The sequence below is a fragment of the Brugia malayi genome (assembly GCF_000002995.4).
Source record: "Brugia malayi strain FR3 genome assembly, contig: Bm_v4_Chr1_scaffold_001, whole genome shotgun sequence".
In the NCBI taxonomy this organism is placed as follows: domain Eukaryota; kingdom Metazoa; phylum Nematoda; class Chromadorea; order Rhabditida; family Onchocercidae; genus Brugia; species Brugia malayi.
Window position 1 is genome coordinate 8,596,788 of NW_025062475.1, and position 20,946 is coordinate 8,617,733.

Genomic DNA, 20,946 nt, shown 5'->3' on the forward strand with positions numbered 1-20,946 from the left:
ACTTTTAGAAAATTACTGTAAGATTTTCTTACTTCACTGTTACATGTGGCAATTCTACCGAGAAATATTAGAAGCTGAGTAATTCGAAAGTATGGCCCCATACACTTTTGATAGCTCCAAGAAGGTTAATAACTGTAGAAATATTTAGAAGATAATAATCACATGGAGTTTTGCATGAAACAAGAAATCATTTGCAGGAAAAAAATGATACATCTTTGCCCTTCTGAATTGTTTCGCCTTCCTGATGTTTCTGGACTGTTGATGTCATTCCGAATGGTTCTGCCAAGTTTGTTAAACTGTTTGAATTATTTGACATTGTGCGCACTTGCAGCTGTCCATTCAGTGCACCTAAGTCAAACTTATTAGTAGGAAGTAGTTATCTAATCAAAAGTTACTGTGTTGATTTAAATTAGTTAGTTCCTGCTACGTTTAACAGTTTTCTTTGTGGTGTTCATTTCTCATTTGTTAGAAGCTAAGAAGACCATTTCGGGATTAGTAATTTTTAACTCACTATGAATGTCTCGGAATGACATAAGCCTTTAGCAAGGAATTCTAAAAGTTTTCGTAGCAGGAACTAACTAACTCGTTTCCTTTTTAAATGTCGCAACTTTTGTGTCCTTTTTCCACGATTTCGGCATCAGCTAACTGTAGGCTAGAAGGCCCTATCTTCTACATAAAATCGGAATATTTCTGATGTGAAGTTTATGTCAAAATTGATGCTGTGCTTAGCACAATATAAGAAGCCAAAACTAGGACTTAACATCAAAAAACAACTCACAAAGATATAAATCTTAATTTTTAGTCCTGATCCTGGTGATCGTTGTTTTTCGCAAAATAAAGAAGTACAATAAATAGTTTGAAATAATGTATATATCAGTCATTTTTATACTCAATGATTACTCATTTTATACTCACTGGAATAGTTGAACTAATTCGAAAGACGAATTATCTATTCAGGAAGTGTGTTTTTTCGATTTTCATTGCTGAATTGCTATGTCATTTATAGATAGCTTTCTTATTCGATGACAATATCTCGGAAACACGAACTCATTACTCACGCAATAATATTTGTTTGCTTATATTATTGCTTATGAGAAGTGAATCTAGAAATTTGTCTTCACGTATTAATGATATTGCTCACGTATACCAAAATATTTAATGTAAGATTGTTTGGAGTTTCTTTTATCTTTCAAAATATTAAATGAAATTTAAGACAAACCATATAAAATCCAATTTATAGCAGAATTAGTAAACGGAAGAGCATGGATGAAATACATGAAGTAGACGAAAATCGGCGGCACATCACTATTCTTGTCACCGGCATATTCCAAATACACTGCATAAACGGTTGCCAACCAAAACGGTGTCCAGCACAAAAAATAAAGACACGCGACAGCTAACGTATAGAGAGAGATTCGCATCAGCGGAATACGTGAAGACTGCAAAGCAGAATAATTTTTAAAACTAAATCTCATGACTGTTGCTTTTGAGATAACATTAGCACTTCTACTTTTGCTTTATAGTAAGTTTGATATTTGCAATAAAAACTTGAAATATTCTTAATTAAAATTAAACCAGTTAAAAAATAATGATAAGTATCTAATAATTTGTTTTGCTATACTACTGGTGAAAGTTTATAACTGAAGATGTTTTTCTCTAAAAAATCGCACTTTGACTTTTTTGTTTTATATATTATATCTACATCCCTTTATTGATATAAAAAGTACTGATTTCTATTAAATGTTAAATGAAGCTTGATATCTCAAACTGTGTTATTTCTGATCAGAAGTAGAAACGTAAAGCATTAAAGTTATTAGAGGAAAATTAGTAAGTTAATAAATAAACCGCAGCTCTCTTATCTGATGAGAAATTAAGAAGTTTTTTTTTAATTTAAGAATTTTTTTTTTTTTTTAAATAGAATTTAAGAAATTTTTTTTTTAATTTATAAATCTGAATGACTTAGAATGCTGAAGTAACATATGAGCATAGTGAAGTTTTCATATCTTTCAATCCAACAATTTTGTTGGATCCATTAGTGTTAGGTTTCAATTGGACTTAAAAGGGTCATTTTTTTAAACCAATATATACCATGCTTTTGCAGGCATTTTTGAAATTATGTGTGAAATAAATTGTTCTTATTCTGCAATTGTGAAAATAATCCACATCGCAAACGTCAACTGAAGTTCAGAAATCCAACATACCTTAAATCGTCGTGCATGTTGCCGCAATCGCTTTAGTAGTTTGGCATAGAAAAAGGTGACTAATGACAGTGGGAAACAATAACAAAATATGAATAGATATATGGTGAAAAGAGTAAATATAAATGATGAAATATTGACCATCGTACATTTCTCTATTGTCATGCGCGTCAACTTCAAAGGTGCAGTTTCCTGCAATATTTTAATAAAATGAATAAACCTCTCGCTTGACCCACTGATTCTTTTCACTTGTTTTGAATTAAAAAGTCAATGGTCTCTCCTACACAAGTCAAAGAAACACAAATTTAATTTGATATCGAATTTTTTAAGTACTGGGAAATTTACCTTCTCAAATAGTACCAATTCTCGGGCTCTGAAACTCCACAAAAACGGACATAGAGTAATCATGGCATAAAATGCTAATCCTAAAATTTAATGGTAAAAATTTGAACCACTACCAACGATACAAAAATATTAAACTTGTAAGTACGATGACAGATAATATGTTAGTTTACGGATATAGAGAGTAAAATACAGTTGCCTATGAATTTTTTTTTTTTTTTGAATGATAGTGAGAACAGATAAACATCACAAACATGAGGTCACTCGTAATATTTTAGATAACTTCTAAGCAGCTTGAATCATTTAGCCTTCACTCGAAGCCTGAAACAAGCCTTAGGATGTCCAGCAGTGACTGCTACTGCAGTGACTGTTCTTAATAGCAATTATTTTATGCAAACCATTGTCATTGAAAAATTTCTCAGAAACTGAATAAATAACTAAAACAAAATGTATGATAGTACCAGTAAGTATGGTGATAGCTAAACGCCTGGATCTAAGCCATTTGCGTTGTGAATGACAAACGCTAACGTAGCGATCAATGGACATTACCGTGATAATTAGTGATGAAAGGATTTTACCGAAATTCTCCAGCACTGCATGCAATTTGCATATTACCGTGCCAAACATCCAAAATCCAAGAATCTGCAAAGAAGCGATGTGAATTACACAATTTCTTATTTTCGTTCATTTTCTAGCCTCTCTCATTAAATTTGTCAGTTGAAAATTTGTTCCTTTTTGTTCCCAAAACAGTGTATATAAGACTTACTTGGTCGATTACGGTAAAAGGCAATGAAACGCAAACACCAAAATCAACGCATGATAAAACAATTACATAGATGAGAGTATTATCCAGTGATCCTCGATTCGATCGTGCCTGGAATATCTTAGAAAATGGAACAAAAACAAAGTTAAATTAATTTTGACCTTACTATTTAACTAATACCTTGCAACAATTAGATATCGTTAGTGTAATGACAATATAATTTGCTTATAATTTTGAAATTATAATTAGTTCCCTTTCGAGAATTAGATATTTTAGATATTTTTAGAATCAATTAGATATTTTAGAAATTTAATTCTAAACAAACCACATGATAAATGGTAGTGAGAACTGCAACATTACCAGAGGTACCAAGAAGAAACAGTAGCATGTAAGTGCCTGCCATGACCAGAACCTGACGATTCTCGTGATTAGGTGGTGGTAGCACATCCGTTATTTCCATCTTGGCTCGATATTCCAGTCCCAGTTGCTGTAAAGAACACTACTGATAAATAGATTAGTTGAGTACATAATATAGTGTAAGTAACATTGAACAGTTGTCATACGGTAGATATACACTGCTTAGATGTTTTCACAAATGTTGAGAATTTAATTACTAGCATAGTTAATTGCTAAGCAGCAGACTGATTAGGTCAATTCAGTAATAAGTATAATAACCATGGCATACCCCTCTTTCATCCTCTGTATCATTGCGCCACAGTTCATGATGAAATTCCACCTGCTCCATGCATAAATAAGCTATTGTAATTGTTCAAGAAGAATGAAAGAATTGCTCCTCCATTTTATTTGATATTCGAACTGAACTAATACTTTTTGACCGGAAATGCGTAAATATACTTGCAAAATAATTTGAACTGAAACTTAGTTTTATGTCATTATCTATATTTAAGCTATACTGTGACATCTCTTATGAATTTTCATCTAGATACAATCAATGGCAAACTTTAAGAAACATCTTAAGAACTACTTTAATATCTGAAGCAGTATCATTATTATCCGGCAAGTATGAAAACGCAATTATTTCTAAATCGTAGAGATGTAAAGTTTGTTTTTGAGGCTTCAAGAATTTGTTATATATTCCGGAGAGGTTTTCATGAAGTTCCTATACTACTAAACGAACGATGAAAATTTGTTCAGCACAATATAATCTTTTTTTTTTTTTCATAATTCAAGATCTATAGCAAATCTATTACCTCTGAAATAGGCCTAAACAATCTCCTTACCATAGTAGGAGATAGTAGTGCTAAGGCATACTCGAGATCAAGAAAAGAAGATACTAGAGCATTATGAAGGATTAAAAATGTCAGAAATCAAATGATGGTTGAATAAAACGGTGTTAATTGACAGTACTTTGGAGAGATTCATGGGAAAGCAGTACAGTAGTGTTACCAGCAAAAAAACTTTTATTCTTTTATAAACATACAGTCATGCTGGTTTTACTAACAATAAATATCAGCAAAGCAATAGGTCAAAGGATACTATACAAACGTAGCTAATGATATGGACGTAAAGAACAAAAGATCGAAAAAGGAGAACTGGAAAGGACACCTAAAAGGCAAAATTTTTCTAACAAATTTCCGCTAAATAAAAGATAGTTTATACTGCCAAGCCTTATCTCATATTTCAATGTAATCTGACAAGCCTTTCAAGATATACGAACAATATTTTTATATTCATACTTCTATCATCTTCTTTTTCTCAAACTATCATTTTGAACCACTCATAGGAAAACAGAAAGAGAAATTTACAGACATTACAATTTACACTTTATATTTCTTTTCTTCACATTTTATAACCGGTTTTCCCTTCTTTTAGAAAATTTCCTAAAGCATATTCAAAAAGCATTACTTAATAAAGCATTACTAAAAAGCTACTTAAAATACTAGGAAAAAATGGATGGAATTATATTCTGCTGAATACTAGCAATCTTTAAGTCTTGTTTTTCACTTTGCTCTAAATGAAATTAAGCTAAACATATGCTAAGAATGAAAAATACTAAATTTCTTCCCATTTTCGGAAGAAAATTGATATATGTAGGTAAATGCAAAGCTTTTTACACTTGATATTGTGTTTTGTCCAGTTACTTTAAAAAAGTTCGCAATTAACAATGGCTAACAAAAATAACTAAATAAACAAAATATCATAGAAGTGATTAAATATATATTAAAAAAACAAAAAGAGGCAATTTTCAATAATTTTGTGGGCGTTTTTATTCTATAAAGGCACAATTATATTTAAAACTTGCTTATTTGCAAGATAAATTAACTACGAAATTTAAAAATAGTCACGATGTTTTAAAGAAATGCTTCACGATAAAAAAAATTGTTAATGTAACAAAATTTTCAACCACAATTGGAGGTTGCATTTAATAATTTATAAAATGAAATGCAATAAAAGGGAAATGTAACAGGAGGGAAAAAGAAATGCAAAGAGTATTAAGAAAAATGGATATAAAAGTCATTTTATACTGATTGTATATTTACATCATTTCACTCCCTTCCCGTTTTATCATCTTTCATTTCAGAGATATTTGCCGAAGTCACACTTCACATAATTAAATGCGGCAAAAAAGAGCGACGAAATGAAAGAAAAAGGCTGAAAGATTATGTTCTTTACTTTTCACTTACTTGAAATATTTAATCTTATAGCTTTCTTTAATTGAAATAATAACAACTCTTTTTATCAGCAGTTCTTCATATGGGTTTCTTCACAATAAATGCTTCATGATCATTGATTGCATCGACAGTTGTAAATAATGAAAACAGCCGAATGCATTCCGCTAGCTACAGCTACTAATGAAGAAAGTAAAGTATTGCTTTAGAGATAGACACATCAATAGCTCATTTAAAAAAAAAAAAAAAACAAGTCATATTTACCAGTTTCACATCTTCATGACAATGTATTATCTGAAGAAGTTCATTGTTAAAGAATCATCAGAAAGATAATTTGAGATCAATCAGTGCAAAACAATGAATTTGAAGCAGACGAAGGGAAAGCCTGTGACAATTTACTCAGCAAGCTTTCTTAGCATCAAGAAAGAAGCAATAAAATAAGCTGAATTTAGTCAACTAATTAAAAACAAGCTTAGGTTTAGGATAATCAAAAAATTATTTTATGTCGGTCCATTTATTTGATGAGGAAAATGGTAATACACCAGGATTCACTAGGATATCTCGAATAACTCAGTTGCTAAATGAATATTATCAGAATATTCCTTGGACCAAGTTTATTTTTCTAGATGCATTGCTTGTGACGATTCACTTGACAGTTCCATCAGTTGCAGTAATTTAAGTCATTCGATCAGCAAAATTTTATAGACACCAGTAAAATATTCATACGGAGATTTATGGGAGATATAGTAAATATGCACTAAAAATTATTAACTGAGAGAACATAGTCCTTTAACCAATGAAAATTCGTTCCTACTCGTTGACTAATCACTGACTTTACCATTTTTAATCTAAATAAAAAACTAAGTGAAAGAAATATAGAACAGGATTTTAGATGAATCTAACTTCTACCTACATGAATTTTTGGCTAATAAACGACCGTGTGGAATAAGAATCATTTTCCATAAATCCACTTCAATGATATGCAGATAGTAAAGCTCAGAGGAGGATTTCGATTTTAGCTTACGTATTCATTATCGCGTGCTTATTCACATTTAATCTTAGAATATATTTCGTTTAGACCACTTCTTGTATTCATCGAGTTATCTAGCTGTAGCGGGAAATCACCATTTATCATGAAAATACCTCAAGTAGAATTAAAATGTATTCGAGGTGGAAAGTTTATGCTGAGTGCTTTATCAAAATGTGGGATCAGACAATTCATCGATGGATGTTTGAAAAAAAGGAGAATTTAAAGACTTTCTGATGTGTGTTATTTGGTTATTATCGATCATATATGATCAGTTCATCTCGGTGATTTTAGCAGTAATGAGAGAAAGTGTGCATCGAACAAATAAAATGACCTTATAGATTGCAACTTAAATAGCAAAAAAATTTCAGTTTTCCTTTCTTAAACCTAAACCGCCATTTCTTAGGACAAGTACACATTGATTACATTTTTTAAATAAAAACTTCAGTATTACGTATTGGAAACCTAAGAAATTTGTCCAACTATTAAAAATAATTTGAAATAATAATTTTAATTTTTAAAAATAATAATTTTGTAATAAAAAGCTAAACTGAATCAAAACTTAATGAATTTCAAAATTCGAAAAAAGAATAACACTCTACAGGAGCAACGTCTTCCTGGATAATGTAATTATGTAGAGCTCTTCGTGACTATCACTTAACTTGTGATGAACAGAGCTTAAATTTAGCAATTTTTGCTTCTAAAAAATTTTAAATTGCATATGAGAATAAACAAAGAGAAGAAAAGAAACAGGAATATTTTTAGAGTGAAAATATTTAGATTTACATTTCGAATTAACACATAACAGGAAAGCTGAAAATGTACACTTATCACAATACCCAATAAATCGTTGTTCATGAAATTTCACTGATTGAAAATAACGTAAGGATTTAAAAGATGAAAAATGCAGTCAAATAGAATCTCATCAAAAATTAAAGCTGGAGCTAAGTTTTACGGGAAAAATCAAACATCAGAAAATAAAACTTAGCTCAGTGATCATTTATAGTCTTTTTATCATTTTAGAAAGAAGCAAAACCTAATTTAATCTATCAGTAAAACTCATGAACATTATATCAAATATTACAAGTGGTTCAAGACAATTTCCTCACTTGTCTTAGCTCTCAATGATAATGTATGGATATACGGTTTCTTACAAACTTTCAAAAAAAGAAGAAAATTTGTTCACACATAAAGTGAAAAAATGTCACCTGTTTGTTTTATGAAACTTAACATAAATGTGAAATGTCATAAGATGAATGTATAAATGAAGATATAAGATGATATTGAGGATACTCATTCGTTGCTAAAACATTGCTGATTCAATTTCATTCTTCACACTATCTTATAAAAGCTGTTGAAATAATTCCTCCTTGACTAAGTTGACAATTTTTTCCAGACAGTTTCACTAGTTTCATCTGAAAGTTAAGCTAGATTTTAAGAAACTACGACGACAAAGACAACAGAATTGTAACAGTGATGCCAAATTTCACTATCTAAAGGAATCATAAAGACCAAAACTTGAGAGATAGGAATTGAAAACTAAGAAAATCAACATTCGAAATCTTTGTAATTAATTTGCTTAATAGTTCCAATATTTCATAGTTTTGGAATGCAAATATCATCTTCGCATTTATGATGACAATTTAGCCTTGATATTCGGCATGAACTATTTGCCATTTGTATGAATTATATTCATTTAATGATGGCTCCTTTTGTAACTGACTGACTGAGCGCATCCTCTTATTGTTCTAGAAAAGACATTATTTTATGTTAAAATTGAAGGAAGAAAATATGGCTCGCCAAGTGAAGTAAATTGGAATCTTCAATTGTTAAGGTTAAAATGTTGTTCATCTAAAAATCCCCAGCAATAGTAAACTAGTATCCCAGCATTGATACAGCTAGAAGGATTTAATTACCGATTCTCAAGCAATCCCCTCTTTTCCAATTATTAGAACTTAACAGGCTATTCACCACTAAATTACATTGGATCATAATGATGATTCCCCCCCAATTTGAGTTCATATTTGGCAGACCATATTTCTCTTCCTTTTTTTGTGACCTTTCCTCTTATTTCTTTCTTTTGTTTGATTGGAAGCTGAAGGAAAAGAAGTCAAGCGTTCATAGTTTAAAAGACAAATCGCCTTTCAAACACGTGACCCTAATTTTTAAAGTACTACCTTAAGAAATAACTTTGAAGCACCATTAAAACAAAAACTGCTCTTAAATCTAAAAAAATGAACTAATCCCCAGGAATCTTCGATATTCCCACCAAAACCAATACCACATATCTCACCAACCTGTCACATTAGCCTATAGTTTCTGGTCGTTCTCCAACTTTTTCCACAACCTAATTAGATTTAAAACATTCGCAAGAAAAAGAGACTAAAAGAGAAGAAATAATGCACAACAATGTGAAAATGATGTCAGCTTAAAAAAGTCTATTATGGATCCTTATCAAAGCATATTTCTTATCCCACAAAAAGTCCAACTTAAATTAGAGCACTTACGCATAGTTCCCTTAAAATAACATTTAAATTACAAGAAGCACTTCCCGAGGAATTTGTACTAAAACTGGAGTTTGCAGTGAAGTAAATAAAGACCTAATTATATCGAGTGTTGATCACACGAGAATAAAATGTTTATCAAGTAAATGCAGTAAATAATCAAATCATGGAGAAGTATGAATAATCGATAATCTTGAAGCAGTAGAATAAATCACATATGATCACAACAGAAAAGTTTATATTTCTTTGCTGTGCTTTAGATTTTGTGTGCAAAAGTACATACATGAGTGAAAGGAAATTAATTTCTTATATAACTTGACACGTAATATGAGAGAAGTATTTAATGAGAAATACGAGTAGCTAGGAAGAAAACATTCGTCCCAACAGCTGCAGGAAGTCTTCACATTGTGTGAAAGATAAATTAGTGTTTGAACCTGTTAAAAGAGTAAAATTAGAAGGAACAAATAAGATGTGTGCCTTGAGAATGCCACGATGTTTCACTTTGTTTCCTAAAATTCATGGAAGACAAATCTGACTTGCTAAGAATCAGTATTAAAACTTCATACTCCATATATTATGCGAACACTTCGGACTAAATACTAAGCAAACATATTATTACAAAAAGTTTACAAAGAACATCACAGATCACTTTGTGTTCCAATTATGATTTGTCGCTCATTTTAATACAACTATTAATCTACTTTGATAAAAAAAATAAAACAGAAAGACTACAACTGAAAGAGAATATGTTATTGCTTATATCTGAGAAAAACATTTTTTAACAAAGTATCAAACAAAGAACCAGCTAAAATTATCGTTTTAAAGCATACAATTTACATTTTAAACACTACATGTCAATCAACTGCAGTAGCCAAACACATTTTGCGACATTTTTTTTCTAAATGGTGCAGTGTAACTAATATGCTGGAGTTTCTAGTATGTCCTTACTGTTGTAAATCAACAATAACTTTACAACATCGCACAATATCGCGTTTATGTAATAATAGGAAAGAAATGAACAAAATGAATATTAAATTGTACCGACAATCCACAAACGTTCGAAAACTGTCGTACTTTGCTGTCGTATCACCTTTTATTGAAAATGAATTGAGTATGAATGAGCGATGAGATGAACTGAATCGAAGCTTGAAATACTCAAAAACTGAGCCAAGCCAATGATTTTAACTGCTTATACAAGAATTGGCTTATAAAAAAGTGCATAATTAGTGTAAGTAAAAAGTTGTCTCTCTACGATGATCAGTACCCTTCGGTTTATGACATTAAAATTGGTAGTTCTTTGTTAACAGACTGTAACATTTTAGACGCTGAAATACAGTTGCAAAATAATCTTGAATAAATGATTTCTTAGTTGTGATGTAAATTTGAACAATTTTGTATATGTTTAAGAATTGTTGAGATAGACAATGTTTAGCCTACAAGTTTTTATCATATGGAATTAATCCAAAATTATCTGGACATATTATAAATTTAGTTTTGGCTTTCCCAACATGCAGTAACAGTTATATTACTTTGAAATATAATGTATCAAAAATTCTTAGCTTTTTAGTGTACTTCCCAATAGTATTTAAGCACTTAGATCGCCCACAAACTGTTCTTCCACTGATCGGCTTAAGCCACAAGGCCTTCGAAACTCTTGACCACGTTCATGTATCCATTTATTTGAAACCCACTTCGTACCGGTTAACACAGGACACGCAGCGTGACGTGTTCTCAAGTCACCCTCACCGCTGCGCAATAAATTATACCAAAATAATGCATCGTTCTGCAAAGAAAATTTCTTTTTATTCAAAAACTTGATTATTAGTCTAAAAGTCAGAAAAACTTCAAATTCGTAATTTAGTATCCGAAAAACTTCATCCAAAAGACTTTAAGCAGATATCAATCTTCAATTTTCCAATTCGACCACCACTTCCAATCAAAATGGCAAAGTTTAAATAGTAATATTGATCAAAACATGTAGAAATCACTAACTTTAGAAGGCATAACTGTTGTTTTAACCTCAGTAAATACAGTAGCACCTCCTGATTCAGGCTGTGTCATCTGTAAATTTTTTCGTTTTAAAAAATTTTCATTTAAAAGCAACTTTTTCAGCAATGGCTATGGACTGAATAAACTTAACGGTTAGAGAAAAGTAAACTAGGAGCAGAGAAAATTTGAAAAAGATGACGTTTAGAAATTTTATGTTTTCAAACAATTTTAATGCATCAAAGTTACAACAAGAGATTTTGGTGGTTTGAGCTTCACAGAAATTAGCGAGTATTAGCGAAAATTAGCGACCCTCCTTTTCTAATTTCTTTTATGCAGAATGAATTGAATACTCACATAAAATAGCAATGTTGCCAAACGATTCCCGGTGTTGAGCGACTGAAAAGCGTTAACTTCTTCTCTCTGAATGAATGCCACATCATTTATGTACAATAAAATACTCAGTACAATAATGAAAAAATAAATCAGAGTTAAAAAATTAAATAAAAATATTTTAATTAATCGAAAATAATGAAACTTACTCTTGCGAAGTCAAAATGAGGATCATAATGACCACCAATACCATAATTTCCAACCTAATATTTGCTTTAGCATGAAAAATACAAAATAGTAGAAACTATTGAATAAAAAAAGCATCGCACTACGATGACAGTAATACCAGCCAAAACAACTAAACAGTGTGAATCTTCAAAGTAATACTGTGAAATTAGGGAGTTAGAGACTTTTTTAAAGGCAAACTATTACTGAGAAACAAAATTTCCAAACAGTGATTTGTAGTAAAAATACAAATTATATATGTGAAATCTGGAATTAATTAAACTACAAATTAACTAGTAATAGAAAGCAGGTAAAGCAAGTAAGAAACATCAGCAATTTAATTTTAAAATTTGTACTTTGAATAAAAGCAACAAACCTGCAATTCTTCTGAAGTCTCTTGCTCCAAATTAGTCATCAGATCAATTCGTTTATTGATCCGATGTACAACTTCGTGTTCCTCATCTTTCAACCATGCACTATAAGTAAATGAACAAAGCATTCGCTTTTTTCCTTGCAATTTATTTCTTACCAGTGAATAAGGAAAAAAGAAATTGAAGTAATTTCATGAAATCCTGTGAAATAATAAAATTCAGAAATCTTATACTTTCTTTCAAACATCCAAAATAGTAGAAAGCAGGTATGGCAAGTACAAAACATCAGCAATTAAAATTTTTTTTACATCTATTTGAAATAGGATATATCACAATTCTCGAAATCTAAAAATTAATTTTTTTAAAAATAAAAAAAAGTGCTCATGTCTCCCTACAATTGACCATCATATATTCCGGAAACTTTCGCATCCAGCTAAAATGCTTCTTAAGCTAGCAAATCATGAATGTGAGCAAGTTTACAGCCAACCTTTTACTTGTTCGGTATGATGCTGTTTCAAGTTCACCAGTTATCGAGTTCTGCACAGTAGCTCTTCGCAGCTATGAAAACAATAAAAATAATAAAAAGTAAGGGGATAGAGAAGAAAAAAATTAAAAAAAAAAACCGACATTGAATTTCGCTTTCGAAAATCCTTACAATTAATTTGCAAAAGAATATCATTTAGAAATTAATTATAAGGGATAATATAATAAAGAAAACATAGGAAGGACAATATTAAGATGCTTATTAAAATAACGGATACTCTCGGTGTCGCCAACATTTGGATCATTGTAACTTCTTCGTCTGTAATAACATCACGGAACAATACGGCGAGTGGATTAAATCTTAAAATTTCAACTTTGAAAGGAGCCAAACGCAAAAATGGACGATCCATTTTGTAGTAGCAGTAAAGTTTTGACGTTACCTTAATGCTCTGAAAATTTTGACGTTTCAACTGAAAAAATGAAAGTGAAAAATTACGAGTGAATAAAGAAGCGCAGATGAGTTCAAAAAGTTTTCAAAATAACAAAATTTAGAAATTTCAGATTTTATTTTTTTGCCCAGAAATAGGAGGGAAACAAGACTAAAAGGCTTACAATTGCTTACTGAAACTTCTCATATCCATAAAAAAACGCCTTAGATAAACCGTTTGTCTCTCATATTAATTTTTGCCTCCTGAATAATTTTTTGTTTTTTATGAAGGTAGTTACGTAAAGCAAAATTCGAGTAACGGCTAATCATCGACTTCCCGAAACGAAATTATGCAAACAGTTTAATTATGTTTTTAATTTACCTCTTAATTGGCCTAACGGAAGTTAGTTAGCTTTTGACAACAGATTTTCTTATTTTAAAATTTTGTCAGTTTAACCAAAGCAGTTTTGTTCAAATGTGAGTAAGATACAGAAAAAACACCACGGGTATTTCGTTTCTACATAAGGCTTCGTAGATATCATGCTCCGCTGTTTCCAAACCAGTCGTAGGTCGAGGATTAGTTACCGGCGGAATATTTCGCCGATAATCAATTGGCTTCAGACCTTCCTCAGCCAATAGGTCTTCATACCACTTAATATTGTTTTTTGCGCGTGGATGATTTGGATCTGTGATGAAGAAGGACATTATTTAACCTCGGTTACGAAAAGTAACCTGATCTAAATTTGAATTCGCTATATTTAGCTTCTTATATATTGAACGTTTCTAAAATATACCATAATAATCTTTAATGGTAGCAACGTAGCAAAAATCTTAGATAGATTTGGGTGAACTTACACAGTTTCAAATTAAAATTCAAGTAACACTACAAGTAGTAAAAAACAACCAATTGTATGCAGCTGTTCAGTGAGCAGAAGGGCGCGTTTCAGATTGCCTTGTTTGAAGAGCGCAAAAGCTAAATATTCCAAAATTTCCTTTAATTGCACAGTTTCGTGCGGCGCTTCATCCCGCAACCGCTCCTGTGCCTCTTCCATCCATATTAAGGTATGGTAGTAGTCATTCACATTGTATGCTGCTCGACCAATATCAAAGCAATCCCTGGCTGAAAAAATATAAAATCATATTCCATACCAGAATTTTTAGAAATTGTTCTAAAAAAATACTAATTATGATAAAATATATATATGCCTGTATCTTTCTTTTTTATATCCGAAAGTTGAAACTTCTTCGGTAAACAGAAGAAAAAAATAGCAGCAAATACAGTTTCAAATAATTGCAAACTTTTTGTTCATCCATTTTATGCTGAACTTTAAAAGCAGGGCTTGACATTTGATCAAACTCCTAGACCCTAATTTAGCAGACAGTTAGAAATGTATGTACTAAAATAAAACATTCATTAAGGTGTTCAAAATATAAGGACTGGAAACGTCATTTTATAATGCATTTGCTTTCGAACCTGTAAACGGTTGAACACCAGAAGCATTCAGAATTTTCCCATCAGCTATCTCCTTAACATTTAGCCGATATGTATCTTGCAGCCGAAGTAAGGCTATTGCAGCTCCAACCAAATCTTCCTCAAAAATGTATTTTATTGAAGCAAGAGGTCATTTGCCCAATTTTATATGAAAAATTACTGAAAATCCATCCTATAAGTGTCCGTAAATCTTAAAAAAATTCATAATTATGATAATTTGAACCTTACTTTTCATGCAAATTATAGAAATGAGAAGTAATCTGCTAAGATCATAGAATAGGATAAGTTAGGGAGGGACTCATGAAAAAGTACCGTTGTAGGGTTTTTCACATAATTCATTGCTCGTAATTCTGAAATTTCCTTCAATAACTCTTCGCCAATATCACTTCCTGCCAACCGTTTTATATCATCCCATTCCTCAATCAGTCTTTTGATAAGCAGATAAGCACTGACTGGATTGCTTAGCAATCGTATATCATTTCCTAAACTGCGATTGCCAAGCTGTTTTTTGCCTACTGAAAGCCTGAAAAATAAAATTAGTGGGATCTGACACTTAAGATGAAAGAATCGAAATTGAAATCATATTCTTCCAGTAATTGATAACCATTTTTAGTACTTGAACATTATAATCCAACTGGCGCAATATTTTAAAGGCATCCAAAAATTTTAAACTTTCAACATAAATGGATAAAACAAACTGTCTAATTTGATCCAAACGTTGTTGGAACCTTTCGATGTACATATCGAGCAAATCAGGAATTCTCTTATCAGCTTCCAGAAGTAACTCCATTTCTGCGATTGATGTAAATAAATCAGCATGTGTAGTACTCCGCAGTGCCAAAATGAACACCACGGTAGCTATCATCACTGGCTCTGGAAAATAAGAAGTATCAAAATAACAAATAATGAAGATATGTTCTTTTACAACGAATACGTTGTAACAAAGAAACAGCGCAATTACTGTAAAACGTTATCATTTGATTTATTCAAGTCCATTATAATTCAGATGCTTCAATCCACTACCTTTGTTGTGCTACGGTAATAAAATTTAGGTTTTTTAAAAAACTCTCATTAAATGAAGGATTTAAATGATACCATATCATCTATGTTTACTGCTTTTCTATGAGCAAAATTAAAATATGGAAGTAACTTAAAATCGGACAACTACGACACTAAGGGCGCAAAAGTCGCCCTTAGTGTCGTAGTTGTCCTAATTTCAATCCTAAACTCTGCAAGATTAGGGGAGAGAAGTGATGACATTAATTTGAGCATTAACAGGTCACTATAAATTATAGATGAAACAAGGAGGGGAAATTTATTATTGGACAGACAAATAGCAACAAAATTGCGGACAGTCAAATAAAATCAATACGAACAGATCTAAGAGAAGAAGGAATTTGAAAGGAAGGGAAAGAGAGAAAAAGTGATGGATATGAGCCGAAAATGCTGAAAGGAAAGGCAGGCGAGAAGGCAATCTATCCTTCCTTCCTCTTCTTTTTCTCTCATGTACAATGCAAAAAGCGAAGAGTTACTGCAGTCAGCTGTAGTAATGGGATGGATGATGACATTTGCTAACCACAATGGCAGTAGTAGCCTTCTTCTAAGTGCACTGCCGGACGACTCATTACGGGAAAGGTTGCTTATTACTTCCATGTTTCCGGAAGACTGTCAACCACATGGCGACTATACTCTCGTACATTTTAATCTTTCGCGTTTTCATATAATCTGATTCTTCCTCCGTAATGGGTTTCAACCTCTTTTGAAATCCTACAACAGTGAAACAATTTTACTGTTGGAAAGGAGAGGAACTATCCAGGCACTTGACGATTGGAATAGAGAGAGGGAAATATATTCCAAGCTTCAGTCCTTTTTCATTTCTTCTAATCTTCAACAAACATTTACAATCCTAGAAAATTTGAAATTGAGATATTATAATTTGTCGTTTTTATAGATAGATGCCAAGAGAGAAGGAGAGATTTAAAAAAGTGACAGAGAAAATCAAATACAGAAATAGAAAAACAATGAAGGAGGAAAGGGGGCTAAGTCTTCGTCGTCCTGTACGTAGTGTGATCTAAATTTTTAGCACTACCACATCACATTAATTTTTCTTCGGGAATATATTTATTTCCCTTTCTCACTATATAACTTAAAATATGGAATGAATTTATTAAAAAAGGACTAGAAACATCACTTTACTCACCGTAAGTTAATGAATTCCTGCAGATTTGATCCCGAACAAGATAAATTTGTTAATATTACTATTAAATCCATTTGTGTCTTAAATATAAATTAATGAACAATTTGAGGCTTATTGAGCAGAAAGACGAGTACAGGAAAAATGTAGAACTTTAAGCTCTATTTGATCTCTAGTGGAAAAAGATTTTAGATTATTTAATGAAAATTTATTAAAATTGAAGTTTCAATTGGACTTACAATTCAAAGTGAGAAAACTGGTGCTACTAAAATAGAATTTCGCTTTCTTCTAGCCACCATCACAACATTAAACAATAACAAGTAAAATAAGTCTTTGAATCGGTGTAAAAAAAGTTTTCGCCTCTTACCATAGAATCTCGTTTTTGTTCAATTTTCATAAAGTCATCATATGTTTGCTACTTCCCATTAATCGTATAAATCTTTTTACTTGTCTTTCTTATTAATCGTCTTGTTATTGTCACAGGAACTGTCTTCAAATGTTTGCTGAATTTTAATATAATTGAGTGTAGCTAAGGTTTATTTAACACACCATTGAAATTTGTACTCAAGTGACGGGGACAATGAGTAGCAAAGCCATTTTGTATTCGTTGCACAACAATCTTTAGTATAATTCTATGTCATTTTTGGGACAAATTCATTGATAAATCAAACGATATGTTGAATCATATCAATTGCATATCACTTACTTATAGTACATGCTCCTTCATTATTTGTAGTTTTCTACATTAAAGCAATTTCTGGCCAATAAATTAGCGGCAGTAGGTAGCTAGAATAGTTAAAAGAGCCAAACCTTTTCCTACATGCAAGTCGCTCTAATACTTGTGCAATTGTCTCATTCAAAAAAATACAAGAAATTTTGTTATCCTCTACTTCCGTTGTACAAAATAACAACAAAAAATCTGATACTAACGAATAAAACCAAAATTTTAGTTTGAGTGTGTATTTCAGTGTATTTCTGAGTGTACATTTCTGAGAGAACTTTCTTTACTTAAGAAATATTTTTTTTTTTTTTAATATTATTTTGTAGCAGTATGTGTCACCACTAGAATACAAAAAAATATCTTAGTTGTTTCTGAAAGTCATTTTGTATGTCGCACCTGCTGATCCATTCTAAAGGCATCCGAATTTTAAATCGAAATTGCAGTTTGCAAAGAAATAATTAAATGAAAAAGAGAAAAGGATGGCTATTGCTGTTTGTTAAAAGTATTTGGTAATTTCAAATTTTTATTCCTGTTTTGTATAATGAAACCGAATGGTGGTGATAAAAAATTGCTCGTCGAAGAATCTCATGGAATGTTATCGGATGAAACGATTGTGGAAATATTCGAACAACTTGCGCCTAGAGAAAGGGCTCGATTCTCTGTTATTAATAAACGCTTGTATAATTTGTTACACCCAGTTTGTTGCTTTCTATTGATGCTAATCTAATAATGATCAAAGTGGATTTAAATAATTTGAGTCATGAAACATGTGTCGTCGTCGTCGTTCATATGGGCATTGTATCACTAGAACTTTTGCAGTGGAGTGATATTAATCGTATTACGGCACACAAAGTGGGCATTGTTCTCTCTTCTGATCGCTACATATTGGAAATACATAATAATAGTAGTACGGGAAATACGGTATGTTTTACAACACACGTCTTGCTGTCCATTTGATACAGCTTGTCGTCATTCATCTTTTCCAACTTGGTCATCATAATAGTTGTATTTTGAGCAAAAATGTCTAATATTATTAAAAAATGCTTAATATTACGGAAAAATATGACGAGCATACCGGAAAGCATCCAATTGAAATGGTCTTATTCAGGACGTTAATAAACTAGCGAAAGCACTTCGCAGTTCTCCGTTTATACAAAAGCTTGTGATTAGTAGCACGGACCATATTCGCACAATTCCTGCTACATCGTTCGACTGTTTATCAAACCTTCGAGAACTCACTCTACCTTGTGATATTTTTGATAAGTAAGACATTAACATCCTCTTGCTTTCCCTATAAATTGATTGAATCATCGTAAAATGCGTAGGATCATCCGCTACCTAAAATGAAATGAATTATCGATGTTGTGGACCTTTCACTGCACTATCTGATGCCATTAGAATTGAAGTCTGTGAAGAATCCCATAATGCTAACCAGTCCGCGGTCAATTGCAGCTTAGACTATATTAGTCTTGATCGATAAGACAAAAGAGTATCATCTGTTTCATTTTAGGTTTCTGCCATTTTTCTAGGCTTTGATATCACTGGGACCGCTGTCACTTTGTGTTATACAATCATAACTTCTTATTATAGAATAGAATTATATTTCCACCTTATTATGTAATTTAATTAACTAGTTTTACTCTTTAGAGAGTCGAATTTACATGAAAAAATCGAAGCAATATTTTCAATCAAGAGATTACTGGTTTTACGTATTTTAAAACGATTTGATACTCCACGTAAAGCAACAAATGTAATACTTGGGGAACACATAGAAAATTTGCGAGCAAATGCTATTAAAATGTTAAAATTACAGGTTACAAAATTTTATTTTTTTAAATTTCAAAAGACGTAGAATTTATTGAATAACAAAAATTATTTGAAATATGCATTAGTTCGGCTTACTACTTTGATAGATAAGACTGAAAGAGGCTTTAGATTTGATGTGATAACTGTACAGCTATAAAATTGAGGTTAAAAGCTTTGTGAGGAGAAATTACAACTACAATTACTGTCATTTTTCTAGGGTGTGTCATTGACCGCAGTGGCAATGGAAAAGATTTCCGACAAATACTCGAATTCGTTAAAATATCTATGTCTTATGGGCACCTTGGTACATACACCCGATGGTGCCATTTATCTGAAAGCGTTGTGTGAGTTGGAATTTAATAGTGAATGTCAATTATCAGTTATTTAATTAATGAGAAAGAAGGAGGGGAAAACCGTGTAACAAGTTTATCAGTTGCTATCATAGTTACAGTAAACTAGCTAACGTTTGCATTTTTTTTAAAAAAGTTATTGAAGAATTGCAGATAGTTAACAATCACGCACAAATAATTAACTACCGGAATTTTAATTTAAGGCAATTTGAGGTGCTTGTGTAAACTGACGTTACCGCCATCACTTCTATCATTGAGTAGTAAACCATTGTATCAAGAATGTCGAATGCTGCAACAACTCACTACCAAATATCTCTCCGTATATGTTTACGAATCAGAAATAGTTGAGACACGATATTTTATGAAGAAATTGCTACCGCTTACACTAAGAGAATTATGTTTGCATGACCCTACCCATATGGTAGCTAGAGATTTGAAAAATGATGACTTTCGAAAATTACATTTCAAGGTAAGTAATTTCTTCAACGTATTACTTTAGTCTCCTTGTTGTGCACGAATACAAACAATGAATCATAATTGCTAACACAAAAAGAATGAACATCTCATGAACAAGTCTATTTTCAACTCATTCAAAAAAAAAAAAGGGTTCAAAAACATACATCAATATATATGAAGGAGCGAAAGAAGATTTGGTGATCAAAAACGTACGCCCAAAAAAGTCAAAACTAGTTATAGTCATTCCATTTTACTGCAATGATCAACCAGAAAGTGAATTATTCATCTCACATCAGCAATTTATCATTCTATCTTTTGAGGAAAAGAAGTTTCTGGAAGATTCGCCTTCCTCTTTTTATTTTACGTAACGCACTCTCTTATAAACGTAACACTGTGTTTCTCCACTGTATTTTTTTGCTACTTCTACTGGATTAGGAGTAAGTTTTGAAAGTTATATATTGCAAGGTATTTTAAATTTGATGAGTTTTACTATGCATGATTGTGTTAGCATTAAACGTGGAAAAAAGACAGAGGAGAGGAAGTATTATTCATTTATCGAAAGATTCATTAGTCATTTCGCATTTACGCCTCATTGTAATCTGCCAATGTGAGAAGGATTTAAAAAAATCACTATGTTA

At 31.6% G+C, this 20,946-nt stretch overlaps 3 protein-coding genes and 2 non-coding genes across 6 annotated transcripts; 2 read left to right on the forward strand and 3 right to left on the reverse strand.

Moving 5' to 3' along the window:
• Nucleotides 1-187: 187 nt before the first annotated feature.
• Bma-npr-17 (Uncharacterized protein) lies at nucleotides 188-4,048 on the reverse strand (the record flags this gene model as incomplete). 2 transcript variants are annotated; one of them, XM_001900518.1, is made up of 8 exons in its annotated part: nucleotides 188-348; nucleotides 1,220-1,439; nucleotides 2,202-2,390; nucleotides 2,544-2,623; nucleotides 3,002-3,182; nucleotides 3,307-3,414; nucleotides 3,629-3,790; nucleotides 3,989-4,048. In XM_001900518.1, 8 exons carry the CDS (start codon nucleotides 4,046-4,048, stop codon nucleotides 188-190), a joined length of 1,161 nt encoding a protein of 386 aa, XP_001900553.1. The 2 variants fall into 2 exon arrangements, with proteins under 2 accessions (XP_001900553.1, XP_042933087.1); XM_043077153.1 differs by lacking the exon at nucleotides 3,989-4,048 and having other exon boundaries at nucleotides 3,629-3,763.
• Nucleotides 4,049-11,049: 7,001 nt separating this feature from the next.
• On the reverse strand, nucleotides 11,050-15,646 carry Bma-dpy-18.2 (Uncharacterized protein; the record flags this gene model as incomplete). The annotated part of the gene is made up of 12 exons (XM_001900519.2): nucleotides 11,050-11,247; nucleotides 11,457-11,525; nucleotides 11,808-11,873; nucleotides 11,993-12,046; nucleotides 12,385-12,484; nucleotides 12,867-12,937; nucleotides 13,141-13,311; nucleotides 13,791-13,975; nucleotides 14,194-14,409; nucleotides 14,764-14,881; nucleotides 15,094-15,304; nucleotides 15,480-15,646. 12 exons carry the CDS (start codon nucleotides 15,644-15,646, stop codon nucleotides 11,050-11,052), a joined length of 1,626 nt encoding a protein of 541 aa, XP_001900554.1.
• A 268-nt stretch (nucleotides 15,647-15,914) lies between these two features.
• On the reverse strand, nucleotides 15,915-16,017 carry Bma-mir-5881.2. The gene has a single exon (XR_006228194.1). It is a non-coding gene; the product is annotated as a pre-microRNA Bma-mir-5881.2 (primary transcript).
• Nucleotides 15,926-16,005, forward strand: Bma-mir-5881.1. Its single transcript, XR_006228195.1, has one exon. It is a non-coding gene; the product is annotated as a pre-microRNA Bma-mir-5881.1 (primary transcript).
• Nucleotides 16,018-18,237: 2,220 nt separating the features above from the next.
• Nucleotides 18,238-20,351, forward strand: Bm10825 (F-box domain containing protein; the record flags this gene model as incomplete). Its single annotated transcript, XM_043077154.1, has 6 exons — nucleotides 18,238-18,393; nucleotides 18,516-18,617; nucleotides 18,805-18,959; nucleotides 19,344-19,509; nucleotides 19,720-19,846; nucleotides 20,056-20,351. The coding sequence occupies 6 exons, from the start codon at nucleotides 18,238-18,240 to the stop codon at nucleotides 20,349-20,351; spliced, it is 1,002 nt and encodes a 333-aa protein (XP_042933088.1).
• Between the last annotated feature and the right edge of the window lie 595 nt (nucleotides 20,352-20,946).